Below are 26,942 nucleotides of genomic sequence, written 5' to 3'. Positions count from 1 at the left end.
TACCTTTTTTTTTTTACATCTGAACCTATTACATAACTTGCGCTGCTTGCAATTGGCGCTATTTCTCCATATTTCGTCCAAGATCATCACACAAACTTAAATCTGGTTCATTGTGACTGGACCCTTTTCAGAAATGTGCTGAATTTACAGAGCAGGAACAGGATTAAAAAAAAATCCAGGTGTGTGTCCACTGTGTGACTGTGACATGAGGAAAAATTTTATTATGAAGATTTCAAATAAACAACAGAACCAAAGCAGTTTTTTATTGAACATGTCGGAAAGGAACTGTTTCTCAGGAGGTTTCTGTGTCATGCCCAGATTGCAAACAAAATGCTTTTTATGACACGGTAATTTAACTATCAATAGCGTTGTAACTGCAGTGAGTCATTCAAGAGCTGGAATCACCATTAAATAAATCACCATTTACAGAGTAGCTTCGTGAATGACTGTGACACAGTTTCATGAGTAAATGCCAGGGTGTGTATTTGAAATACATTTCATCTTTACGGTGGCTCCAGGAAACACACAGTTTTACAATGATGGTAAGGAAGTTTCCAGACAAAAAATAGCTGTTGAGAGCTGTCGCCCACTGTTCCAGGAAGTCGGCAAGAAAAATGTCACTCCCTGCCGTTATTGCTTAAGTGCTTTTCCGAGACAACCTTCATGCTGCTGACCCCAACTGGAAACACATTTAAATGGACTCCACTAGTACGTCGACATGTACAGAATGTGAATTTTGTTTTTGGAACTGACAACTCAGGCTGCATGTTGAATTTCCCAAAAAAGGATATCTAATGTTATGAAAACCTCCCAAGCACACAAATACCTGATATACATTTTAAATCTGATATGCACATCCTGTTAAGTGTTTCTGTTAGGGAAAAAAATGTGAGAGAAAAAAAACAATACAAAATAAATTTTATTAATTTTAATTTATTGGAAAAAAATGTTTAAACTTAGACATTGTGTTCATAGAGGTCACACCAGAGCTGTCAGTCTTCAGGTGCACGATGACAGGTGAATTCCAATGTGCTTTAAAGAGCAAACATTGAAAACCAGTTTACAGTTCACGTGAGACACAAACATCCCAGAACAAAAGCTTTGACCGTCATTTGGCCCAGGTTCGAGAGAACGGTTTCACAACTCATTGAGAAAGTATTTGTCAAAAAGCAGCCAATTGCATCCGAATGCGACACACAAGGAAGCCTTCGGTAGCATATATAAATCCTGGCATTCGTCCTCAGAGGAGTGGACATTGTTCAAGACAGGAAGCATGGCTGGTTTCAAACTCTGCATTCTGCTTTGTAAGTATTTCACACATTTACCATGTCTTTTTTATTAAATAACAACAAAATGTATTACAATTTCATGACATTAATGTGAATGTTATTGACGTCATTGCTATGATTTTTCCATTTTAGCGCTCACTGCAGCGTGCTACCTCATGAAAGGTAAGAGAAAACAATCTGTCCGTTCACATGCAACCTTATGCCGACCTGGTTATTTCCCCTCTAAGATACCGCTGCTGAAAGAATAACTACATGTGAAGGGAACGTTCATCGCCTGACCTGTGGTGAGACTTCTCCTAGTACTGTATATTTGACATTTTAAGGCAAATGTGAATCATAGCTAACATGCAGATTTTATTTGTTAAATTGGTGATTGACTGTGATGTCACCTCGGCAGATGTCGGAGTCATTGTCGTAGAGTCAACCTTGTATGGACGTACGGACAGAGAAACCTGCGGCCAGGGCAGACCTCCACGGGAGCTGGCCAACACGCACTGCTCTGCGGCAGGTGCCCAGGACTTTGTAAAGAGAAGGTACGTTTATTCACCTCTGATCTGTAGCCAAGTCAAAGCAGGAGCTTTCTTTATTTCCCAGGTTTCAATAAAAGAGTGGATAGGGGGTAGCTGAAGCACCTGATGCCTCCGTAATATCCCTCATACATGACAAAAGCTTCATTACAAACATGGCCAATATATTACTGAAACACTGCGCTTTAGTTTCTTAAATGAATCTTCTTCCGACAGATGCGATGGCAAGACTGTCTGCGAGGTGAACTCAAGACTCCCTCTGCCTGATCCCTGCCGCGGCACCTTTAAATACGCTGATACCAACTACACCTGCTTCCCAGCAAGTCAGTCTCATACTTAAGATCGCACCAAAGCTGAGGAAAAAAAAAAAGCCTGAATTCTAACCTATGTTTTACAGTTCGTGCCATTGCCTGTGAGCGCTCTGCTGTGGAGTTGTTCTGTGGTGAGATGACCACAAACTATACAGGATTCATGAGCTTGGATCAAGAACTCCTTCTCTTGTTTCTCAGGTCCAGGGCAAGTCATTTTCATCTACGGTGCCGACTACGGGCGCCGTGACAGGACGACTTGCATTGCGGAGCGACCAATCCAACAAATACAAAACAACAACTGCGTGAATCCAACCAGAGCCGCCGAAAGGTGAGAGCTATTGATGAACATCAAGGATCATAAATACAATGGAAAGTATATTTAGTTTGTCTGGACATGCCAATAATTCCAAGTCATGTGATTGTAGTCAGATTATAGTAATTTTAGTTTGAGTATTTGTTTAAAAAGTGGCCTAACTATGACTTCACTTCGGATGGAAATTGAAATGAAATAATCCTGTCACATGTCCAGGTGCAATGGTAAAAACAGATGCACTCTTCAAGCACTCAACTCAGTGTTCGGTGACCCCTGCGTGGGTACGTATAAGTACCTGGAAGTGTCTTACAGATGTGAATGTAAGTCATTCTAGCCACTACTGCAACATTCTCAGTGACAATACAAAGTTGGACAGAAAAAGTGCTGACATGTTGCTCTTTTACAGTTCCGTTAACAGGTCGAGCCGAGACTCCGTAACTCCTTCTTTTCTCCTCAAGTACAGTACAGAACATTGTATCCAACGCATCCATATAAGGACACGTCTTCTAAAAAGTGAAGTGTAAAGTGTGATGAAATAAAAAGAAAATCTTTATGAACGCTTTTGTCTTCCTTCAGATTTCCCCAAAAATTGAGAAAAAAAAAGCATTGCAATAGTTGAAGGCGAGACCTAGTACTGTGTATTTAGTTCCACGGATTTAGTCATGTACGCACCACTACCAAATAACAGTCACGTTGCTCATAACCTTCGACAGATCAGTCTTTGACGGGTAGGCAACTTTCAGGTTGCCATCCTGGTCCACAGTTCGGACTTGCTGGATGATCAGCTCACTGGAGGTCTGACAAGGGCTCGTCCCACCTTGGAGTGCACCCCCCTCCCCGTCTGAACCCTCCTCCTCCCGATGCTCAGCTGTGAACTTGTTCAACTCGGCCATTTTCTGAGAAACACAAAGAGGTAGTTACACACCGGCTTGCGACAGTCTAACCTTGTACCACTTCTCTGTACTGAAGCGGAGCCTTACAAGTGAAACATCGCTATACATAGATACCACCGTTTCTAAAGATACACTGCATTTCAATTTGCATTTCTAAATACACTTTTTGAAATATTGCTCTGCAAAGACTAATATGACTGCTCTTCTGTATGTAAATCGCATGCCAGAAACAAATTATTTCTGTGCTGGGAGGAGGTTATCAATGTGGATTATTTTATTAGAATATAAAATAATCCCGTTTGATGTATTTCTGCAGGCTTTTTATTTGGAACTGAAATGATCACATGAGACATTTGATCAAAGACGGAGCATGTGTGTCAGTATTAGGAAATGCAAACCTACTTCGATCAGAGTGTCCATTACATCCTTGCAGGTCTGCAAACTGGTCGCACTGGTCACCTCCAAGAAGATCTCTTTAGTTGTCTTTCTTATCTGTGGATTAATTATATCAAGAATCATTTCGCAAAAACGATCAACGAGAACGCGTTTTTTGTCTTCTCTTACGGTGCAAGACTGACACTTACTGGTGAGCGAGCGTACTGCACCCCATAACATACCTTGGTCTTCTCGCTGTTGGTTATAGGTGGGAATGAAACGACATCTCCTTCTGCATCCACAAGGCATGGATAGAAGGGCTTTCCCTGTAGGAGCTGGAGATACCTGCAGAGCGACAGTGATGAAGATCCTGTTCCAACTATGTCACCGGACAAGCACCACATTCAGGACAGTCAACATACTTATGGAGGCCAGTCACATTTTGCCTTTTCTTCTGCTTCCTCAGCTCATCTGCTTCTAACTGAAGCAGTCGTATCAGCTCTACTGCCGTCATCTCCTTGCGACCCAGTGGCACAACCTAAAAATAACTTGATTATTACTTGAAAATAGCTTTGGAATTCAATGATTTACCTTCAGCTTTGTGGGGGGTTTGACGTCATACACCAGAGGACCCTTGAGAAGCTGCATATCATGGCTTGCAATGGTGGCTGTGGTCCGCTTACAGCAGATCTCGTCGTGAAGTTTGGTCTAGGCACAGAATGGGTGACCAGTTTGAATGGCTGAAAGTCAAATGTTTGGTGAAGCTGATCTTACTTGGGCAACCAGGAAGCGCTTCAGGGCATTCCCTGGCTTCAGGTTGAAGCCTCTGACCACACAGCAGACCAAATAGGGTCGTACATCCTTCACATCTGCTCCGACTGTGACCGTCAGAGTTGCAGGGGAGTCCGACACATGAAGAACTCTCACGATCATCTTGTTTAAGTCTTCCACGTCATCCTCCTCCTTCTCCTCTGGTTGCTTATCCTTCTTTTTACCTTGCCGTTTTTTCTTATCCATGTCAACCTTCCCGGCCCCCTGCTTCTCCCTTCCTTTCCCTCGGATGTAGTCAAGGATGGACTTGGTCTGGCAGCCATTGACCATCTTTTCCAGCCGCTTGTCATTTAACTTGTTGCCTTTAAAGTTGATTTCTTTTAGTTTCGGACAGTCGGCGAGCTCAATGGGAATTTCTTTCAGCTTGTTATTTGACAGATCCAGAACCTGAGAGAAGTCAAACACTTTAGATTCCGTTCTATATAATGTATGTTTAAGAAAGTGTTATAAATACAGCTCAAAAATAGACACTTGTACTGGTACCTTAAGGGCTCCAAGCGAGCTGACATCTCCACTTAGCTCCTCAATGGAGTTGTCAGAAGCCACCAGGCTGCTGAGTAGGTCCAGTTTCTCTGAGCAGATGTCCGCGGGGAGACTTGCGATATTGTTTTTGGAAATGTTGATGGTGGACAACTTGTGGCAATTGCTCAGTCCATCAGGCAGAGCTTCGAGCTTATTGCAGCTCACATTCAGAGTGGTCAGCTCCGCAAGTTGGGCGACTTCCTCCGGTAAAGCCTTCAAGTTGTTGACAGAAAGATCGAGGACTTTCAAGGCCCTGAGAGATCCGATAACATTCGGCACAGATGAGAGTTTGTTCCTGCACAGGATCAGACTCTGGAGGTGGGTTAGCTTCTGGATGTCCACATGGAGCTCAGTCAAACTGGGACACTGGCTCACTTCCAAATAATTCAACAGGGCGAGGGAATAGATGGATCCAGGGAGTCCGCCATTTGAGGAGATCCTTTTGTCCACCGAATTACCTTGCAAAACCAGCTCCCGTCTCTTTTCCGAAGCGGCTTTCTCTATTTCCACCCAAGCTTCCATGTTGCCGTCACAGCCACACGCTTCTGTCACACGAACCGGATCAACAACATACGTCACTTCCACCTTTTTTTTTTTTTTTTTTAAACTTTTATTCACTTTGTTCAGTGCAAGGTTACTTAAATGTGTGCCATGTGTTTAAAATGTTATATTTTGTGGTCCTTTTTTTTTTTTTAAGAATTCAGCTATTAAGATCGCTATTTTCGTTAAAATTACGGGTTTTCACGTTTAGATCGTTCTATAACATAAATTATTATTTGTTCAATATAATAATTATCCTTAAAATTACATATTACATGAATAACTGGATTTAGTTGGTTTAATGCCATGTCGTATTCTTCCATAAACATGACCAGTTTTACCAATTTAAGACCGCAGTGGAACAAAGTGGACAAACCATGAGTTCAAACATGTCAAGCTCTAAAAATAGCGTTTCACTTTGTAGTTTTTCAAAGCTTCAATTGGAGGTTTAGGAGATTAACACCATTACCCACAGTCCTTTGCGACTGATTAAGATCCTCCGACTGCGCATGCCCACTTGTTGTTGTTATGGAGATGACATGCGAGCCGTTAACACTTCGGTGATGTTCGCGGTAAGATAACGTCAAAACGCACCTCAGAATTACCGTTACCATTACGAGCAGTGTGTAGGTGTAACATGAAACAGAGAAACAGAGCTGCCAAGACCGTTTGTTATTAGATACGGACATTTAGCCGCACAATAGTTAGCTTAAGTACACTTACTTCTTCCCATAAATATAATAATGTGTTCTCTTTAGCTTTTTTGTAACCGGTAATAAACCGTATAAAAACTTACCTACACACGGAGATTATACTTTTTGAAAACACGATTTAATCACATTTTCATCCTTATACATTTTCATGCTCAAACGTATTTTGTTATTACACACTGCACGAAACTATCAAGAATAATAAGCTTAATTCAACTCATAGCTAACGGTCTCGTGTGGTGCTGTATTCAAACACATTATTTACTTAACTTCACTGAATTATAATGTCTTCCACCGTATTAGGATTGGACTCAGTATTGTAAAACGTCTGTCATATTTTAAAAGACAGGTTAGCCGTCGATGAATATGACATATTAGGGATGCAGAGATTGCAAATCACAAACATTAAAGGTAGAGGATTATGAACTGGCTTTGATGGACAAGTTGCTCCTGGATTTATATGAGTGCCACAAAGTCACTCTCCCACGATGGTCCGCCAGGTGCAGCTTTCCACTGGGAGGATCACATCGGTAAAACGCAGGGCCAGGTGAAAGGGCATTTCATGGGCTCACAAAAACAAACTTGAATGTCTGACATGCTCATAAAGGTCCCCTGCTGCTCTCACAGTCCATATTATAGGAAATCTATAATGTCCCAATTCATTTATTTTCTACTGTATATTAGAAAAGTGTAGTTACAGGTAAATCCTGTCATAATTTCATGACATTGCAGTGTAATGAAGAAACCTAAACTGCAGTTTAATGCATTCATTGTACCTCTTTTTTTCTCATAGAGAAAAGAGGGATGTCCAGAAAGCTTGGATTTATTGTGGTCAGTTCTTCAAGTCATGAAGACAACTTCAGTGCCCAGGAGCTCATGGTCCATGCACCAACTGTCAATGGGTGGAGATCCTGCAGGTGCTTTTTCAACGACGTTGACAAGGCCTATCTTCATGATTTTGAAGTGAATGAGTTATTCACTGGTTGATATATGCCTCACTGCAGATGCACAATAGAAATATTTTCAAACATCAGCTGCCTGTGGAGTGTGTGTGTAGAGTCCAAGAGTCCAATGCTTATTTTTGCAAATACCTGATATAAAAGATGATTCTTGTTTATCGCTCACCATCGACTGGTCATGTGTTTTGTCAGGCTTTGCTCCTACCCTCAGCACATCACATTCCAGCTGGAGAAAAAAAGTCGGATGAAGAAACTTCAGCTACTGGCCCACCAGTATCTTATCCCAGCCAAGGTTGAGTTCCATGTCGGTGACTTTCTCCCAGAGGTCGGTACGACTGAGCTGCGGCGACTCGGGTAAGACTGCAGCAGAGGTAATGATTGTCCATCAGGATTTCATTCGTTGACTTGAGTATTCAATGGTAAATACAGAAATACAAGTTGTGTACTTATCTTAAGTTAACAGAAGGTTCTTGTTGCTAAGGTTGTGCAAGTGTGAGAGTTACTTTCCTTTGGCCGGAATAAGGGACCTCATTTAAATGAAACGAAGACATGTCAGTCATCTGAATGAAGCAACCGCAAAAAAAAAATCTTCTACCATTGCAGGTATGTTACCTTGTCCGACAACGAGAAGACGGATTTTAAAGCTCGGGAGCTGAAGTCTGTTCACGTGGATGCTGTTGGAACTTACCTGAGACTGACCTTCTACAGGAATTTTCCCAACCAGCTCAATCACTACGATCAGGTAATGTCATTTAGTTCAGAACTTGAAACATATCTTTTCTTTTGTCCTGAGAACAGTGAAAAGTTTGTCTCCTTACTATTAAAATGTAGTATGTGGCTACCATGAATTGAAAATTTACATTTACAGCAGTGTAGGAAACTTCATTGGATTCCTTCCACCTTTGGTTGTGACAGTGTGTTTCACTCGCCCTACAAGTTTGAATTTTGCTTTAAACTATTTTCATATAATCATGTTGATTTATTTGTAAGGACGCTCCGTTGATGGGTCACCGATCGTGATCGGCCGATTTCAGTGTGATCGGTAAATGCAGCTAGCTGTCATTGCCAGTCACAACAACAACAACCCTCTCTGAAGAGGCCTTTCTGCTTGTGATGTGTCCGCTCCTCGGGGCAGCAGTGTGTCTGCAGTGAAAGTTCTTCAAGTTTGCGTCCTGTAGCTCATGCACGGAGATTAACCAAACTGCGACGTCTCACCTTCTTCTGCCGCTTATCCGGGGTCGGGTCGCGGAGGCAGCATTCAGAGCAAGGAAGCCCAAACTTCCCGATCCGCACAAACCTCCTCCACCTCGGTCATGACCCAAAGCTCGTGACCATAGGTGAGGGTGGGAACGTAGATCGATCGGTAAATCGGGAGCTTCGTCTTGTGACTCAGCTCCCTCTTCACCACGACGGACCGATACTGCACCAACCCGTCTATCAATCTCACGCTCCCCTTTTCCCTCACTCGAGAACAAGACCCGAGATACTTAAACTCCACCACTTGGGGCAAGAACTCTCCACCGACTCGGAGAGATCAAACCACCTTATTCCGCCCCAATTCTGGGGCGGTTTGCGACGTCTCACATCAAATTAAATGTTTTTCTATTCTTCCTTTTGACATCATGGCTACTGCATTCTACAGGGTTTTTTTTTTCCTATTTTTTGCCTTTTTGAAGAAGGTGTTTTAAAACGTGACTAAATTAAAATGATTGAATGGTTCATGTTTTCAATTCATCTACTGAGGAGGTCTCATTACTTTATTTACAAATTCATTGTCAGTCCATGTGATCGGTGGCAATCGGCCCTCTGGCTCAGTGATCGGCAGCAAATAACCTGATCGTAGCACCCCTATTTATTTGTGGAAGTGTAGTGGACAGATTTGCTTTTTTTTCTTCAGGAGGGGAAATAAAAATCCCCTACAGTTGCCCTTTAAATGAATTCCATGTATTCGTTCGTCATTTAAATTGATGCCATTTTCAGGTTGCCTTGGTTGCCTTCAACATCTTGGGGGATTCATTGGATGAGGAGATATGCAACACTATTGTGAGTATGAAGTCGCTCAATGACGATACACGACAGCAGGTGGTGCTGTTGTCGTCCTCTTGAAACGTCTTGTCATTTCTGTCCCAAAATAACGGCAACTATTGCCTGCACTGTACATCGTTAAGATTTTTCCTGGTCTATTTTTAACAGATGAACAAGCGATTTTTTTTAAACATTATTCATGAGAAACAGGATGTGGACCGCAGTCAATGTTTTATATATGAATAATTAAATATGACAGAAATTGAATTGAATGATCACCAGTTAATGTTAATTGTTTAATTGTTTAAATGTTATTTTAATTTTTTTAAAGTTCTTTCAATCTTTGTTTTAATTATTGAGCGTCTATCAGTGACTGTCGGGAATGTAGTAATGAGACACGGGGGAGGGCAGTATGTAATCACAGAGGAGGCCTTTAGTTGGCTGGTGTAACCAGATAGTTCTGTAGACGGACAGCTCCTGGAGTAAAGAAAGCACTTTAAAACACAGAGAGACACTGACACAGAAAGACATGGACACACTTGCACAGATTCCAGTGAACAGTCCGTGCATTGTTGCGCCTCTAATCTGGCTGAGCACCTCCGCAGTCGCAACGTTGGCCTGAATCATTTACAATGGACTTGTGCTGTGGACACGCTGCATTTCCTCTGTGTTCTTCTGTTTCCATTTACATTATAGTCAATGGCTGAGGCTGTTACAGGCCCTGAAAATGAATGTATTTTCAATCTTTGCTTTGTTCCAATGTCTGATCATGGCTAGATAAAAAAAAAAATCCTCAGTGTTACAACTCGCTGAGACAGCCGTCAAAACCATGTGTCATATCTATAACATGAAATTTAAATAATGCTAAACTATAAAAAAAACATTCATGGGAAACTATTATGATCTGCATTTGAAATAACCTCAGCTGTTCTTTAGCCCATCGGCAAAACTTGAGATCACTGAGAAAAAAAAGAACACGGGTCAATACAAAGTCCTTCTTTTCACAGCAATATATCCACATGTTTGTAATTTGTCCATCTGTTTACCCCCAGCCAAGTCAAGAACAGCTGATTGAACACTACCTCAACAGTACACAGCCGGAGGCAGCTCTGGAAACGACCTTCCTGGGGTGAGTGGAGGCCATTGAACCCAGTGTCTTTGTCTTGTGACAATAACACTGGTCAACAAAGTCATTTTGACTGGAGGGACACCAATAAGGCATAAGGGCTCGCTCGCAATGATGCACGCAATTTTCTGAAATATAAAACTGTGTAAATGTGTGAAATGTTAATAAATATAAAACAATATTTTTTTTCAAGAGCACCAGAAGCATACTTCAATTCTTGTTGGTTTTTTTTTCTCATTACAGAAAATGTGACTCTATATCTCCCCTGGATGACTTAGCCTTTGACATGTATCAGGACCCAGAAGTGGCACGCATCATCCGACTTCTGGACCAAAACCGGCAGAACATGGTCAGCCAGAAGAAATACGATGAGGTGAAAATCATCAAGCAGGCCATGGCTGATCTTCAGAAGGTACCTGAACTATACCTGTGCTTCTCAGGAAATAATCTAATGTGATTATGGGGCTTTTCACACATCTATCATATTTGTGTGGAGTTGCGCTGTACACGTAGTTTCCGGCGTCAAGCACCAAGTTGCCCCCCACACATCTTGGGCTTCTGAGCCGAAAGAGCTTTGTCTCCAGACAGACCCGCAGTGTGAAACCTCCTTCGGTGTTAAAGCCCAATAAAGGCGAAAATATGCAAGTTATCAAACATCCGCACACATTGCGAGTCCCGGAGCGCAATTTTCCTGCAGCTCCCAGCTGCTCAACTTAGTGTTCTGGGAATTTGAGAAGCTGTTTTTGAACCATGTTGTCCACCCAGACAGTGATCAGACCCTTTACTGCCTGGCATCTATCATGTTTGTGTGGAGTCGCGCTGTACATGTAGTTTCCAGCATCTAGCGCCGAGTCGACTGAGGCGAGAGGCTTACCACCCGCTGACAGTTTCCTGAGACAAAGTGCAGCTCTCCAGCCGGGATCAAGTCCGCGGCCAAAACCCGACTCGCTTGTGTTCACATCTCAGACTTCTGAGCCGAAAGAGCTTTGTCTCGTGACGGAACCCGCAGTGTGAAAGCGTCCTCAGACATTCATTTGTATCTGAGAACTGGGCGCACCGTTGTGGGATCACTGATCCAAGCATAGTCTAGATTAAAACAAAACCCAAAACAGATATTAAGTTAATTAATTCCCACTCACATTCTGATCTTTTGCACAATAAGCTGACTTAGACAGCAGATGGCAAGTAGTGTAACAGAGCTCCTGCATGAATAACGTCTTCATGATTTCTTAAATACGCCTGTAAAACCCCACTGAAAACGTAACTGACCCATCAGTTTCATTGAAGTACCTGTCTTATTATTCATTATTGACCACTCTAAACATGTCACTGTCCCCATGTGGGGGTGACAGCATTCTTCAAGAGGATACACTTCCAAATACGACTTGTGGTGCTTTTGTCCCTCCGTGAACTCTTCTGTACAAGGCGATTTTTCAAGTGTCTCACATTGTGTTGACGCTGGTTGCTGACCTCCTTTGTGTACAGCGTTGCCAAGGTGACCATAAATATTTAATAAGTTCGACAGCTGCGATGATGGTCATCATGTTGTCTCACCTTCGCTTCTTTTACAAGCCTGTTTGTAACCTGATGACACTAACACCTTGCTTTGCAAGCCTCATGACGTCAGTCATCGACGACTGTGACAAGTCATGCTGAAAATGGTGTGTTTAACATTAAGTGTTGCTGTTCATCATTCCTATAGGTTCAGAGAAAGTGACTCGCCGAGGGCAGCATGAGTATTTTCTTCGCATTAATAGCAATTTCTGTTGCGTCCCTGGGTGCTAGAGGCTGTTCCGAGCGCGGGTGATCAAACAGTTGCTGTGTGGATAGTAAAACTAGGATTCGGAGGGGTGTCATGTGCCCTAAGCAACAGTTGGACTCAATGGAAATCCCTCATTGTGCACCTCACTGACAGGACATTTTGTTTTGTAAATAGTTGATACTCACTTTTTCCATAAGTCTGCCGAAAAATTCGTCTCAGTTATTGCTCCTCTCACAATGACGATTCACACATTAAGCAGTGTGCTTTGCTTTGCTAGCAGCTGAGAATTAAAATACGCATGGAGGTTCACTTCTGTAAAGATGAGCGTGACTTGCACTCTTTCAAGAAGATGATAGATATTGAGCGAGCCAAGGTCGTTTGAAATATTTTGCTGAGAAACTGACTGCCAGTACCTAAGAGCTTTATGAGGAATATAAATTTGTTTATAGATCCGGTGAACTGGATGAACTGAAGTAGTCGCTCTGTAAATCACCAATATATTCGTAGCAGACGTCCGAAGCGTGTGGTGTGTTCAGCATGCTTTCTGCTACTAAATCTGTGAATGAAATAATTGAATTATTTATGGGTAATCCTGAAGCGGAGCGACAACACTGAGCTTTGTGTTTGATTGTCGGTTTTTACTTTTCTTCTATTCGAGGTTGGGGAGCGTTTAGCTCGATACGATGTGGAAAAAAAGTGTGCCATCGAAAAAGAAGACTTTGACCTTGCCAAAACAATGAAGGAGCAGATGGAGGCATATCGGAAGTCTGTCTACAGGCAGCTTGAGGAGCACAATCTCTTGGATTTGGAATTGGTCAGTTGAAGAAGTGCCAAACTGTTAAGATGTTAAGAAAGCAGAACGTTTGAATCTCCTTTTCAGATCAAAAGAGCAGCAGATCCTTCTTCAGCCTTGACCAAATGTTCTCCCAGTTGTCCTCCAGCTTTTGTTGTTGGTCATGACGTGTCAAGAAAGACCAAGAGTTCTGTCGCTCCTCAGAACCAGATGTTAAACAACGTTCTTCCAAAAAATGACAAGGAACCCATCAGATGTGAGAATTTATCTGCAGGTGATGTAAGTACATCTATTCACAATACTAGTTTGTTATTTCAAGTGCAATAGCCTCAGAATGTTAAGTGCTTTGTAACAGTAAGATATATATGAACATCCTTTGGTTGACATTGCTTCTCCTTTTCTTTGCTATGTTTCCTCTTTTAAATGCTATTTGCTTTAGCCAGAAGCGTAGCTTTTTTAACAAGCTCCGCGACTTTCCTCTCGGGGGATTTCACACGGCAAGGATCATACTTAAGTCCCCACCTACTGGGACCAGCCCTTTTTGAGTTTTAAATTTCACTTTTAATTAAAAGTCTGCACCAGCTCAATGACTGCAGAATGAGGCAGCGCTTTGAGTCTTTTACTGGAAAATCACTGTGCCAGATGTATCAAAACATCCTCTGCCAACACCACCGGAATGCACAGATTTTGTCTGTGTTTTCTGAGTATTAAAATCTAATAGTGTGGACTACATACCTCCCATTTGTAGAACACTACTGTATTGCAGTTGGCTGTCACTCACATCCTTGTTGTCTGGCACATTCAGGGTGTCAGTGTACCTTCTGATCAGCCGCCACATACAGCTCTTCAGAGGAAAGAAGAGCCTTCTCCAGGTGTCCAGATCCCTCCAATGGAGTCTTCACCTCAAGTAGATGTCCGAAACAGCCTGACCAGTCCAGATCTAACCGGGGAGCTGGAGCTGCTGACGGAGAAATCACACAGAGAAGCCAGCCTTGCAATCCAAATCTATGGAGAAGTCCTGGTGGGTGGAAATATTCTGTCCTTTTTTTAAACTTTCAGTATGTCTCAAGTTTAATTTATCCTTGAATTGTTCACTAAGGATGGCTTTAAAACCACTGACTTGGAAATATACTCTAGGTGGCAGGAGTGTACTCCAAAATATGGTCCAACAGGGAGGAAGCACTTCTTGCTGTGCACAACAAGCTCTTGGAAGTTCCCAATGTATCTTCCAAGGAGAAAAACAGAGACACAATAAGGGCCGCTGTTTTCCTGGTGAAGAAAACGCTCCTGGATAAAGTGTCCTCAGTAAGTTACTAACCCTCATATAATCACTCAACTTCTCGACAATTGGATGAATTCACAATCTAAAATGTCCTCCTCAGGTTTTCCAAAACTCCCTAAACTTGCTTTGGCTCATTCTGAATGATCTCATCCCGAATTTGGGTTTGGGACGAGCTGAAGTGGTGCACTGCTTTGAGCAAACGTGGACCAACCTGCTGGCCAGGACTGGCGACTCTGCGCCCCGTAACCGGCTCAAAGCTTCCGCCTTAATACAGGTATTGGACACAGAGATTATTCGGATCAATATCAAGACAAATCCATCAAACCAAGCTCCAGCCAAACTGTTATTTGATATTTCAAAATGTTCCCATGAACTGAAACTATGCTACCTGCTGTTTTCTGCTTAACTGGACCTTTTTTTCCCTCTGCTGCTGATCATGATGAACTTGACACAAAACAGTTGGATATTTGGAGATAATGAATGCAAGGTCAACATTACTCAATTGATGCTTTCTTTACTGTCCAACACGTAAGTCAGGGTTTTCCCAGGACATGCGCTTTTCAGCGTCTTCGATGTGTGCCCCGAGGAAACAAGTTTTAGAAGGCAATGAAGTGTGTTAGCCCCTGTTTTATTGTGGACGTAATGAAACTGCCCTCTGACATTGTATGGGAAAACCAGTTGTGTGACTCGGTCAGGTGGCGCAGAAACCATAAATCCAGGTCATCTGTTGTGGCTGCTGTCAATTAAAAGCTTTAAACTTGCTAAACTCAGTCACACACAAAAAAAAACAGACTGGCATTTTCCCCCAAGAGTTAAACATTTCATCCAGATGACACACAAGTCACGCCTTGTCTGTTGAGTCTCTCAAATGTAGCCTGGTGCAGAAAAACAAACCGTAGATAGTATGTAGATAGTGCATATGAAATCAGCATCCGAGTGTGTTTCTTGCTGCTTGTTTTATTGTCTCAATAAACATTACTCTTATGTGAGGCATTAACTCTCTGCCGAGAGGCCATTTTTAGCTTAATAACATGCTTGTGCTCTGTCTAACTACCCTCACACCAGAGTCTGTTGTTGTACCGCATAGCTGCAGGGTCAACCACGTAGTGTGAAGGACTCCAGCCGTGAATCAAATGCATCAAACGATATTTATGACTTTCCTTCCCTCCTAGAAAATCGCTCTGTTGAAGGACGTGCGCAACCTGCAGGTTGTCCCCGTTGAGCTGGTGATTCCATTCAAATCCAACTTCCCCGCGCGCCTGGCTCGAAGTCGCGTAGAGCTTGTGGAAAAGCTCCTTCTTGAATTGGGAACAGAAAACTCTGGATTCACTCTAGATAATGTCATGAAGGTAAGGACCACGCGCAAGTCCACGTCTGACTGGGTGTCTCAGTTTTTGTCCCTGATGTCCGACCTTTTTTTTTTTTTTAATTATAATACAGTGCTCCCTAATGCCTAAACCTAGCGTCTTTTAATGTTATCTCAGTGAGAACATGCACTGCTCGGTACTGAATTATCATACATTACTTCCGAAATACACAATCATTTTTTTTACCAATTTTATACCTGGACTAAATGTATTATTTCATTCTAACATAACATTTAAATCTGTTTTAAATTTGTGTTTTGAGTTCATTTCACTCCTTCAAAAGCCACCATTTTCCTCAGATTTGAGTAATGTTCTGCATACTTTTCCTGATCAGTTAATAAACATGTTATTGACATGTTTCAAAGTCAATAGTGTCTCAGACAATTGATTTTTCTGAAGCAGAAGGATGTCACTTTGGGCATCTGCTTTCAACTATAGCCAGGCGGCTTTTCCCAAAATTCTCATCCATTTCTGTCCACTAAGTCATATGCTTTCTTGCCTGGACATCATGACATTATAAACTGATTTTCTATCACATTTTAGGGCGTCTTTAAAATCTGACTGACTCTGAGGTGAACCAGGCTGTTGCTTTTTCAGTTATTCCAAACAGGGCACTATTAAAAAGCTTCTATTGGCACCCACCTGTCAGCCCACTGGCTTCCAGATTTGACCGTAACCAGTAAGCAAACTGCCCAGTTGTTGACCAGGCTGAGCGGGAAAATGTCATCCTCTGTTTTTCCCTATTCCCGTGCAAGAGCCCCTTCCCCCTCTATTTAATCCCCCTCCTGCTCTTAAAAGTGTGAGTAAATTGTTAGGTTTGTTCTCAGGAGTGTCCCCGCCTTTTTAGAAACCACACCGCTGCTCCGGGTGGGCTATGTTTGCATGTTTGTGCATGCTTGCTCAAGGCCTTTGTGACGGATGCTTCCAGAATTTACTCAGGAAACACTGTGATTGAGAGATGTGACTACGTTCTTGGTTTCTCTCCTGTCACTTTGACAGTTGAATTAGCAGCATGTCGAATGCAACCTGTCTGAAGATTATTCTAATAAGCAAATAAGTTTATCAGCTCGCAGGTTTAGCTTTGGTTTAATCGTTGTTTGTATTTGCTCTTTTAAATCTGCGGTGCATTTCCTAATTTTCTTGTTTGTCAAGGGTGATGAAGTGCAGCTGAGATTATATTCTGTTTTTTTAGAGTGTGCTCGCACAATGATGGGTTGTTGGCGAACAATGAGGCTCTCGCTCAGCTGGCTCTTTATAGTGAGCCCAAAAAGTTGGTTCTCATAGAAGAGCCCAAATTCCTATCGCTAACACACAGGTGGTCATAAAAACGTTTTTTCAATGTTGCCCTTGTTGTTGCTTTTTCTTTTTGATTTTCACAACACCATTCTGAAAGTTGAAGTTGAAGACGTGAATCAATAATTGTATACATATAGCAATTGCAATGACCAACATTTTGGTTGGCTGCTCTTAAAGTATTATACACTGAACAGTAAATGTGGCATGTTTTCATTTGTGTAACCAACTCTCCAGTGTAGTGATGGACACAGCAATGGTGTGAACATTTTCTCTCATTGTTCCTGCTGTTACCTAGGTGATCAGCTCTGCTTCACTGGCATAACAGAAAAGGTGACAAACCTGGACAACAATACAAAAATGTTCAGACGGACCACTGAGTGAGCGTCGAGTAGCTTTTGTTTACAGATAGCTAATAATGTTCTCAGTGGGAGATGGGATGTCCTTTGTGTTTGGAGAAACTCGACAGAGATTATGAGAGGTAATGGCCTCTTCACTGACGTCACGGTGAGCACTTCTCTCAAAGGCGCTCCTCAACAAGGTTAAACAGTGAGACTGACCGAGCAAATATGGATGAAGCCAGCTATTGTGGAAACTGAAGGCCACTGACAGTTCCAACACTGCCATTCACCAGTGGACCCTGGGTGAATTTTACAGTTGAAATGAGCCATGTTGACTGAAATCAGGCAGCTATTTGTCCGTTTATTTATCTTGTTATTGGTGAGTCCACCCTGGCTGCCTTTGAAGCTCCTCCACCGTATCTTTGTGACAGATGACAAACTCTCAAGCGGTTTCCCAGCAGTTTCTGACACTGAATTATCTTGCTCAAGATGTTAATTCCTCTCTGCCTTTTTCTGTTGCAGTTCTCCACTGCTGCGCTGGAGCACAGTGCCGCGCCAGTTCGGGAGATGGCCGTGCGAATCATCTTATCTATGTACAACAAATACAAGTGTGCTGTTGTGCGCTACCTTCCTCCTGACAATTCAGCCATGAGGAAGAACTTCCTCTACAAATCCCTGTTTGATGGCTTTGCCAAGATAGACGGGAAAAAGGTAGAAATTCAGTGAAGCATGTTAAGTTCATGACTACAGAGTTCACATTAAAATTTGGCCTACATGTGTATATTTTATTGGAAGGGAATACAAATAACAACAATGCAATGCACTTACAAGGTGAGTCCACATCTAAGTGGCAGAAAAACGTAAAATATGTATAGCACAGCAAAGAAAAAACATACAGCTCACTCCTTTTTTAGAATGAAAAAAACAAGGAGAAAAATAGAAAATAGATCAATAAATTAGGTGGTGAAGTCAAGTGTGCTTGAATGGAATGGAATGGAAAAAAGCTGTTGGCATAAACAACCGTTACCTTAAAAGACATTGCTGAAATTCTTCTACCATTTAATGGATTGAGTGATGTGTGCTAGAGTTTCAAACATCACACTTGCAAGTGACATCCCTGCAGCTTGAAGAGCTCTCCAGAGCTTTAAACGGGAGCGGCAGGAAACCTATGGTGCAGAAGCTTTCATTACTCAGAGATCACTGGGGCGAGGAGGAAGTGGATGCTGTATCGTAATTATATGGACAAATGTCTTCAGCAGTGAGGTAATGGCTCACAACTTTTTCCCACAGGCTGCGAAGAGGGGTGGAGAGAGGCAAAAGCAAGAGATCCAAAGCCTTCAGGAGCAGCTGGCGGCCCTCAAACTAATCACTGTGGGTGATGTCATTGGACTGCATTTGAGAATGTTTTCTTCAATCATACACTGTATTTTTTTTTACTTTGTAAAGGAGAGAAGCAGTGAAAGTACAAAGGAACATAAAGCCAAAGATGAAGATCAGAAGGTGAAGGTTGAGAAAGAATCTCAGAAGGCAGTCAGTGCAAGTAAGATAGATTTTTCTAGCCAAGATGAATTTTTGATTATGAAATATTTGATTTTATTCACGTACTACAAAAAGTGTTACTTGCAAATGTGTCTTCTCCTCCATTGGACCCCCACATCTTTTTCTTTTTATTCCCACCTCCTGGAACAGCCCTTACAAGTCTTCAAAACCAATGTGACACCTCCCTTGACTTAAGAACACCAAAAAAAGTTTCTAAACTTTTTCAGTTTAATTGTGACAACGTTGATCTTCGTAACAAAAAGCAATTCTCAGCCGTAACACAACTCTTTTGTTTGGGCTCTGTATGTTCTCCCCCTTTTATCAACATGTACCCATCAAAGCTGTTGAACATGGATGTATGGTATGGCACATGTCCCAGCATGTTTCAATGAATGCAGTCCCGTGACACTGAAAGCAAAAGAGTGTGGTTTCCACTGGTATCTGCGCTGATGGTGATTTTGTGTATACAGAGTGTCTTGTTACCTGCTCTAAGTAACTACAGCCATGAACTTAATTTGCAGAAGTCACATCATCGCAGAGTAAGAAGACAACTTCGACCCACCAGCAGTCGACCAGCTATCTTGATAAGTACGCTCTAAACAGTCGCCTGCTCTGCCACTGAGAGTAAAGTGAGTTGAACAATTTGTGTTTTCCAGTCTGTGCATTTTCTGTGGCAAGAAGGACTCGTCCTTCACTGAGGACGGCTTAGATCTCCACTACTGGAAGCACTGCCCGATGCTGCGGCGCTGCGACGAATGTAGACAGGTACTTTAGTTTTCAGGCACTTGTGCTCAGTCAATCTTCAATAGCTGGGGTCCAACTCACAGGTTGTGGAGATCGCCAGCTTGACTGAGCACCTGCTGGGTGAGTGTGACAGCAGGTCAAAATTCAGCCAGTGCCCACGATGCTCCGAGGCGGTGACAACAGACAGTTTGAGTCGACATGTCCAGGGTCCCAGCTGTAACCGTAAGTGTTCTGTTGGAATATTTAGGTTTTTCTATGACGGCGTTTCCCGACTCAACATCAACTTTATATTTTACCAGTCTACAAAAAGCTTTAGTTTCTTTGGCGTCAATTTCTGTTTCTGCAGCTTCCAGTTCGGGCAAAGATTCCAACCACTGTCCTTTGTGTCACAACAACTTCATGTCTGGAGAGGAGGTGAGTGTCTGAATCTTAAGTGTTATTCTTGTCCTGAGAATACTGTGACTTCAAGTGCTTCATCAAATGATGGATGTTGGTGGACACACCCATGTTGTAGAGCCGCCTTGTTTGTGAGGAACTTTTTTCTCAGTCAAGGAGTATGACTGTCGCTGCTTTTGTCAAGTGTGGCGACAATGCATATTGTATCAATATAAAAAAGCAAAACCCAGTGCCTGACACCAACCGGTTTTTCCATGGGTGAAGTTTGTCAGCAGCCGTGACGCATGACTCAAGCAGTCGGCTTCCACGATAACCAATAATAGTGTGTTGCAGTCTGAATGGATCATCCTGCTTCTTAATCTGCCTTTTGTTAGCTGATTGTACAAAAAAGAAAAAAAATATGTTGATGTCGGCTGACGTGTGCTATGTTGGCCTGAGAGCATTTTGTTGACCCTTACTTATATTGAATTTAACTTGCACATTTTTACTCTCCTCTTAAATGAATCACACATTTTGTATCTGTTCTGAATTTAACTTTTACATTCAGAACAGATAGAAAAGGCAGCTCTCTTCAACACAAGAGTGGCCTATAATGTTTACAATGTCTTCTTTTTAGCAAGTTCTTGAGGTGATCCTGAAGAATATTCTTGGCAGTATCTGATTGAGATTTATCCTCAGTGCATTTTACAGTGAATTTCTCCACAGTCCAAGTTGTACATTTTGCAAGCCAACTACTGCTTCATCTTTGATGTCGTTTTTTTTTTTGGCTCACATACTTTATGCAGTCAGTCAATATTTACCAGACATTTTGGATTTGCTTAAATGCTACCAATATGTTTTGTGAAAGCTTTATTTTATTATTTACAGTAGGTTCTGAAAAACATAATAATAATGTGAAAGCTTATGAGCTGGCTCAGCTACAGGGTGAAATAAAAACAATATCCGCTCCTTCCTCATTCTGTCTTAGCCTTGTGGTTTAGTCATGGATGATGCTTGTAAGCCACAATGACAACTTGATACTGGAATACTGGAAATCACATCCTTGTCACATGAAGACTCTCAGCTGTTGCCCAAGAGGGGACGTTCAACTCCCTAGTTGTGACAGGCTATGAAATCTGATAAAGGTCTTAAATCATAGTTCACATGGAAAATAGTGTGTGAACGCCGCATCTCCCTTCCCACGCTTGCACATGTCCTCAAGCTGTGGCCGTCACCTGCGTCGTGACATAAGCAACAGATGATGCCAGCGAGAGGACGATCACATGCTTTTTTTGTGTGGTCCTATCCTTTGTGCACGTCGTGAGACTGTAACAAAGTGACCTGGCCATCCGTTTCCTGCGACTCTCTGTTCCAGTGATGGCATTGTTCGCTCCGAATGACTTAAAAGTCTCTGTTCTGGACCTCACCCATGCGAGGCATTTTCTGAGGGGACTGTCTTTTGTCTCTCAGTACACCTGACTGTTCCGAAAACTACACACCTAAAAGTGCATGCGTGAATGCATGCGAGATTATGAGGGCAGCGAGACGGCTCCTTATAAATCTGTGGCAAAGCTCGCACAACATTACATCATCTCAGTCCGCCGTGAAGAAAATCACATTTCAGAGTCTCAGTTATTGCTAAGATCGCAACTCAGTTTATTACACGCTAACATGAATGAACCCAAAAAGAGGCTGTGTAATGTGATGGTGGAATTGTTTGTCATGTTGACTCAGCTTCAAGCTTGTTTGGTACTGGATGTAAAGTTTGCAACTGTCTTTGAGGAGGGTCATCCAGTCTCCTGAATGAGCTGCTCACCTCCTGGACACTGCTTATGTTTCAGCACATGCACCTCCACCACCGATTTAGCTTCTGCGTCTGGAGTGCCAGCAGTGATCACCTCGATGTTATCTTCTCATGAAGGGACTCTTCAAGGAACATCTTATTTTGGGTCTTTTAAAGTGTTATTCACTGGGGGGATCATTCCGAATGGGAGTTGCATCAACGTTATGTGGCTCAGATTCAGGAAAGTTAGGAAGCTAGTGCCAGGATTCCAAGGAAGCAACATGTGACGTTTGAAAGTGAGGGGGCATTGGGAGTAAGATGCATGGCTTTTTCACCCATGAAAATGGAGCTCTCTTATTCACAGTAGAGACATAGAAATAAAGTGATGGTGTCTCAGCTTTCTGGTTAATCATCAGATGGTTCCTCAGTCAGACGGTGCCCATAAGAAAAGGCTATTAAAATGTCTACTCTGCTTGGGGAATGTCTCACGCCAGACTGACTAGTGTTCCCGTAATGGAGGTGTGACCCGTGTGGCTTGCCAGCCATCAGAATCATCCTGTGAGCTGCTGTACAAATCCCAAACATTTACTATGCTCGCAATAAAGTCACACTTTCACTGCCAGAGCCTGAAACCTGCAGCCAGTGAAAGACCGCAGTGTTGGCAGGATAGAAGGAGGCCGTTTTTTTGGCGGTGACTGGACCCACAGTTATCGGCGGTTGTCCTGATGGAGCGGGTATCCAGTCGTGGAGTGGACTCACTGAGCTACTTTGTTTGTGTTGCAGGCCTGGAAGGCTCACCTCATGGGCGGGGAGGGTTGTAAGCACAACTCACGGAGGACTGCAGTGTCCCAGAGAAGCCAGTCTACACAAGGTAACGCATTCATGCACGCACAGTGTACAACCTGCGAGTAAAACCCCCTGAAAGCACTTGCACTGGTTACAAAATAAATACGTAAAAGTGTTGCCAGAGAGGGGAGGAATCTAAATGTTTTTGCCGACTAAATAATGAAGGCATTTTCATTATTCAATATTTACTCTGGAATACGACTCATTGATCTTTCCCAAGGTCTTATCAATAATATATATATATATATATATATATATATATATAAATATATATATATATATATGTGTATAGTATCAGTCATTGACATGTTCAAATTAAACTACATTATTTGTATTGTCATGTTATGTTTACACATATTTTTGCTGCCACTGTCAATTAAATTATTCATAAATTTCTCTGAAACCCATAATGTACTCCAACAGTAGAGATAACTTATTTAAATAATCTCTACTGTTGCAGTACATTATGGGTTTTATTTTATTAACTGTATGAAATATCATTTTTTTATACATTTCAGGAAATCATTAAACTGTAGTTACAAACTTTTACAAGATGATGATGTCATTTAAATTTAAGATTTTTTTTTTTTTTCGTCTGCTCCTGATCAGCGAAGGCAGCAGATCCGCCCAAGCCGAAGCAGTCCTGGCCAGTCGGAACCAGAGGCCGAGCCAGGCAGAGTCGGATCCCAGCTCTCACCCCTCAAGCCCGAGGACCCACCCCGGGACAGCCGTGAAGATGCTCCAGTCACTTTGTGAGGTGACCTCGCTCGCTGTGGTGTGAGGAGACACGAAGCCCCTCGCAGACAGACGAGGACCTCGAGTGTCTGCCTCAGCTTCGTGACTCCCACTCGTGCCACACCCCGCTTTCTAGGCTCTTCTAGCAGTGTTTAAACATCCAAACAGAAAAACACAAAACTATCCTGATCACTACTTCACACTCAACATATTTAATGTCTGAGACAGCATATTCTGCGAATATTTATATATATATCCAGTTTCAATTTTATGCCAGATTCCAAGTTACCTCTGTCCTACATGACCTCTGTGTATATCGGCTTTACCCGCACACTCACCTGAACTGCATACACACAGCCCTCTGGAAACACATCCTGCGTCATCACTCATCTGGACTTGCTGATTCCATCTTTGTCATGGATGTATATAACTCACTTTACACGCTTGGACAACATGGTTCCGTGGGCCAAAGTGAAACATAAATCGGTGGACTGAGCACAATAAAATACTTGCTCTGTGATCGTGCAGAACTTGCGGGACAGGGTAGCTAATAGTCCAAAGTTAAAGGTAGGTTCCGTTCAAGGTGTTTTTCCTGGTCACTGAGTCAGAAGCAGCTTACATGTGAGTGGTTCCATGGCTTTTGCTGACTCACCGTGGAGCAGGTGGACACTTTCCTTCACCCCAATACTGAGCAAACAAGGAGGACCTCTCCAAGTACCTTTACATTCTGTCAACTGTGGGCTGTTTTTCATGCGGGTGGTGAACACCTGCTGTCGTCCTACATCCTTTCGGAGACTGTTAAATTCGACAGGGGTTGGACTGCATAACGTTTGTATTGAAATTTGCCAAAGGGGAGAGCGATCGGTGGCCCTAGTAGCTCCTGGTGTGGGTTTAGTCAATGGTTTTGTCAGATGTGAATCGCCCAACCAGTCGAGCAGGCGCGGGGGCCCAGTGTTTAATTTTCCGAATGACTCATTTCTAGTGTTTGATGTGACAAAGAGATGAAACATTTCACAGGATGAATTATTGAGCTGGATCGAGCTGCTGTTATGTTTTAGATATTTATGTGTCTGCAATTTCTAACAAGCACAGTTTGGCTTCTCCATCAGTATTTTCACAATAAACTCCACTGCAGTAGTGTGTTTTGGTGTCTGCAGACACCGCAGCGTGATGCTTCCCCTTGTGTTGTTTGAAATATGAAAATAGAATTTGACTGTAGCGCTGAAAGCACCTTAATTGAACGCCAATAGCTGTGAATTAAATTCACATTTTTGGAAGTATTTCATGTCGAACTTTAAGTGAAAAATACTCTTTATGCCTCTTTGTTCTGATTCGATACTAAACCTTCCTTCTTTTTACATTACATTTCCATTTTCTCATTTCACTGTAACCAAATGAAGCGTCTGCAGATGTGGTTCCACTGAAACAAAAGGTCGCAGCGAGTGACAGAAGTCACCTGTGGTTAGCAGCTGCTGCAGCCCACTCCTTTAGCAGGCAGGTGAAAACTGAGACTTCAAAGACTCACATTTGGGAGTTCTCATCTCAAACAGGAAGAGGGTCTTGTCATTGAGCATGCTAATTCAGGCCGACAAATACCCTCCAGGGTTTACACATCAGCGCGACATTCATGCCTAACTCGCGCTGTATTCACGACTTTTTGGCGGCAGGAAGCACTTTTGTCCAATGAGTTATTGACTTGAAAGTGATGAAATCTTTCCGTCGTCCAAAAAAATACACATTGTTTGTATTTTTAAATTCAGCATTTATTTTTTATTTCAGCATCAACCTCACAGAGGCTGAATTCAACATGTCTCAGGGACTTGGGTTCATATGAATTGATGAAAGTGTAGTACTTGAGTGACAGTTATTCTGTACTGATCGTTCTTATCTAATGCCAAACAGGCGCCCAGGAAACAACCCCTTCATCGCTATTTTATGATTGTGGTGTTATGTGTTTTTAATCGTTTCTCTTCAGCCCGTCCTCCTGACGTTAGCTTGGCATGTCCTCTAAAAAACGGTTGCTCAAAGTTCGGAGATTTCCAAGGAGGAAGCCTTGAATGGCAGAAGCTCTGGGATCTGAGGGAGTCACATTTCAGGTCTACTCTCCTGTTTGAGATTTCATTGTCCATCAAAGTCTCTTTGCGCACACGAGTCCCTCATCGTGCACAACGCTCCACATCCTGAGCAGCTCCTGGGAGTCCAGTTTGTGGACCATGATCAGGTCCCTGTAAAAGCAGGGCTCTTTGTTCAAAGAGCTCAGCTTCTGTCTGATGATTCCAAAAGTCCTGAAGCCCGGGTGCATCTCCGGAGCCAGCTTCAGCTTCTGCAGACACATCCCCAGGAAGACGTCGTCGATGGGGTACAGCTCCAAGTCCTGGGAGACCACGAAGAGTCTCCGGGCCAGCTCCGCCGACATGAGGAACCCCCCGCCTCCCACATACGGAGGGTATGGCTTATCGTAGAGCTCTCTGGGAATGTAGTACTTACTTTGGCGGTTCCGGATGGGGATGGCCTTGGTGATGGTGTCCCCGATGAACAGGTTGGCGTGAGAGCCCTCTTCCACCTTAAATCCGATGAGATCCAGGAGGTTTTGAGTGTTCACAAACACGTCATCGTCGCCTTTGAAAATGAACTGGACGTGCGGGCAGTAGATGTCGAACCACTTGAGGAAGTTGACCTCCTTCAGGGTCAAATTAAAGAAGGTGTCCATGAAGTCCCACTGCAGGATGTCGCCGTAGATCCGGTTCTCGTACTCGATCAGTTTCTGCAGGTTCCGGGTGTCTTTCCCAGATGATGGGGTCCCCAGCAGGAACAAGGTTCGGATTCTCTTCCCGTCGACCGTCTGCTCCTTGCCCCAGGTCCGACGCACCGCCTCCCGCCGGTCGTGCTGCTCGATGATGGACTTGACCACCACGAGGAGGTGCACCTCTCCGCTGCACTTTTCCGGGTGGTTGATAAGCATCGGGAAGTACCTGCAGTGTCGGTGTAAGAGGAACTGGTGGAACCTGGGGTCCAGTCTTCGGAACCAGAACTTCTTCTTCAGAGCGGAGTTCTCGATGCAGTCGATCACCTGCGTGTCCCAGTGCTCAGTGCGGTTCGCGGCGCGCGGCGTCACCACCGGCGCGGTCGAGTTCGCCCCAATAAAGTTGTCCTTCGCAGCTCGCGTTTTATACCGGAACACAGCAGCCCCTCTGTACTGCTTGGCTTCCAGAGACTCCTTCTCCACCTTGAGCTTGTGGATCATGAGGAAAGACGCGCAGACTAAAGTCAAACTCAGCAGCGGCTTCAGCAGCCTGAACCTCCTCCTCCGGAACAAATGCTCCATCTTTCTCACGTCCGCGCCTCAAAACTCGGAGCTTTTCACATGTTGAGTGTGAGTGGCGTTCACCCTCGTCCGTCATCCTCCGCTGCGCGCCCGAGGCTGTTTGGTGAGGGCTCCGTCACCGGCGTGGCCCCGGGGCCCGCGGTGGCCATGGCTGCGTGGAAGTCCCAGATCACCCCTCAGCGCGTGGAAAAGATGAATGATGCGTCACATGGCCGCGAGCGTCTCCTGCTCCTGAGAGCATCTGTGGGATGTGCCTCACGCGTAACACACACCACCCCCGCCCACACCCATCTCAGTCTCCCCCTCTTCCCATCTGACAGAATTTGGACGTGATCT

At 43.3% G+C, this 26,942-nt stretch overlaps 4 protein-coding genes across 7 annotated transcripts; 2 read left to right on the top strand and 2 right to left on the bottom strand.

Moving 5' to 3' along the window:
- Nucleotides 1–319: 319 nt before the first annotated feature.
- Nucleotides 320–6,215, bottom strand: lrrc47 (leucine rich repeat containing 47). Its single transcript, XM_053849710.1, has 8 exons — nucleotides 6,207–6,215; nucleotides 5,023–5,646; nucleotides 4,483–4,926; nucleotides 4,300–4,416; nucleotides 4,131–4,246; nucleotides 3,951–4,053; nucleotides 3,736–3,825; nucleotides 320–3,336 (listed from the first exon to the last, which is right to left on the bottom strand). Exons 1-8 carry the CDS (start codon nucleotides 6,213–6,215, stop codon nucleotides 3,115–3,117), a joined length of 1,725 nt encoding a protein of 574 aa, XP_053705685.1. The 3' UTR covers nucleotides 320–3,114.
- Nucleotides 1,202–2,991, top strand: LOC128750093 (L-rhamnose-binding lectin SML-like). Its single transcript, XM_053850280.1, has 9 exons — nucleotides 1,202–1,304; nucleotides 1,422–1,451; nucleotides 1,517–1,573; nucleotides 1,687–1,822; nucleotides 2,033–2,139; nucleotides 2,214–2,258; nucleotides 2,326–2,455; nucleotides 2,657–2,760; nucleotides 2,847–2,991. Exons 1-9 carry the CDS (start codon nucleotides 1,274–1,276, stop codon nucleotides 2,876–2,878), a joined length of 672 nt encoding a protein of 223 aa, XP_053706255.1. The 5' UTR covers nucleotides 1,202–1,273; the 3' UTR covers nucleotides 2,879–2,991.
- On the top strand, nucleotides 6,098–25,355 carry cep104 (centrosomal protein 104). Of its 4 annotated transcripts, none has more exons than XM_053849969.1 (22): nucleotides 6,098–6,173; nucleotides 7,105–7,228; nucleotides 7,463–7,624; nucleotides 7,874–8,012; nucleotides 9,251–9,313; nucleotides 10,348–10,424; nucleotides 10,665–10,833; nucleotides 12,842–12,997; nucleotides 13,064–13,255; nucleotides 13,782–13,997; nucleotides 14,114–14,281; nucleotides 14,359–14,532; nucleotides 15,431–15,607; nucleotides 17,782–17,970; nucleotides 18,550–18,630; nucleotides 18,706–18,799; nucleotides 19,320–19,386; nucleotides 19,455–19,563; nucleotides 19,626–19,764; nucleotides 19,889–19,956; nucleotides 22,484–22,571; nucleotides 23,156–25,354. In XM_053849969.1, the coding sequence occupies exons 2-22, from the start codon at nucleotides 7,116–7,118 to the stop codon at nucleotides 23,278–23,280; spliced, it is 2,766 nt and encodes a 921-aa protein (XP_053705944.1). In that variant the 5' UTR covers nucleotides 6,098–6,173; nucleotides 7,105–7,115; the 3' UTR covers nucleotides 23,281–25,354. The 4 variants fall into 4 exon arrangements, with proteins under 4 accessions (XP_053705944.1, XP_053705945.1, XP_053705943.1 ...); XM_053849970.1 differs by lacking the exon at nucleotides 6,098–6,173 and adding an exon at nucleotides 6,812–6,858 and having other exon boundaries at nucleotides 23,156–25,355; XM_053849968.1 differs by lacking the exon at nucleotides 6,098–6,173 and adding an exon at nucleotides 6,819–6,841 and having other exon boundaries at nucleotides 23,156–25,355.
- On the bottom strand, nucleotides 25,045–26,775 carry b3gnt7l (UDP-GlcNAc:betaGal beta-1,3-N-acetylglucosaminyltransferase 7, like). Its single transcript, XM_053849972.1, has one exon. It carries the CDS (start codon nucleotides 26,604–26,606, stop codon nucleotides 25,410–25,412), a length of 1,197 nt encoding a protein of 398 aa, XP_053705947.1. The 5' UTR covers nucleotides 26,607–26,775; the 3' UTR covers nucleotides 25,045–25,409.
- Nucleotides 26,776–26,942: the final 167 nt, after the last annotated feature.

Source organism: Synchiropus splendidus, chromosome 18 (genome assembly GCF_027744825.2).
Source record: "Synchiropus splendidus isolate RoL2022-P1 chromosome 18, RoL_Sspl_1.0, whole genome shotgun sequence".
Classification (NCBI taxonomy): domain Eukaryota; kingdom Metazoa; phylum Chordata; class Actinopteri; order Syngnathiformes; family Callionymidae; genus Synchiropus; species Synchiropus splendidus.
The sequence above is the reverse complement of the archived record's forward strand: the minus strand, read 5'-3'. Positions and strand labels throughout refer to the sequence as shown.

Coding starts and splice junctions, on each gene's coding strand:
- cep104 (XM_053849970.1), top strand. CDS start 7,116: ATGTCCAGAAAGCTTGGATTTATTGTGGTCAGTTCTTCAAGTCATGAA. Junction 7,229..7,462: donor AATGGGTGGAGATCCTGCAG/GTGCTTTTTCAA, acceptor GTGTTTTGTCAG/GCTTTGCTCCTACCCTCAGC. Junction 19,564..19,625: donor GCTGCGACGAATGTAGACAG/GTACTTTAGTTT, acceptor TCCAACTCACAG/GTTGTGGAGATCGCCAGCTT.
- b3gnt7l (XM_053849972.1), bottom strand. CDS start 26,606: ATGGAGCATTTGTTCCGGAGGAGGAGGTTCAGGCTGCTGAAGCCGCTG.
- LOC128750093 (XM_053850280.1), top strand. CDS start 1,274: ATGGCTGGTTTCAAACTCTGCATTCTGCTTT. Junction 1,305..1,421: donor CAAACTCTGCATTCTGCTTT/GTAAGTATTTCA, acceptor TTTCCATTTTAG/CGCTCACTGCAGCGTGCTAC. Junction 1,574..1,686: donor CGTTCATCGCCTGACCTGTG/GTGAGACTTCTC, acceptor TCACCTCGGCAG/ATGTCGGAGTCATTGTCGTA.
- lrrc47 (XM_053849710.1), bottom strand. Junction 4,417..4,482: donor AGCGCTTCCTGGTTGCCCAA/GTAAGATCAGCT, acceptor TTCTGTGCCTAG/ACCAAACTTCACGACGAGAT. Junction 4,247..4,299: donor AACCCCCCACAAAGCTGAAG/GTAAATCATTGA, acceptor AGTTATTTTTAG/GTTGTGCCACTGGGTCGCAA.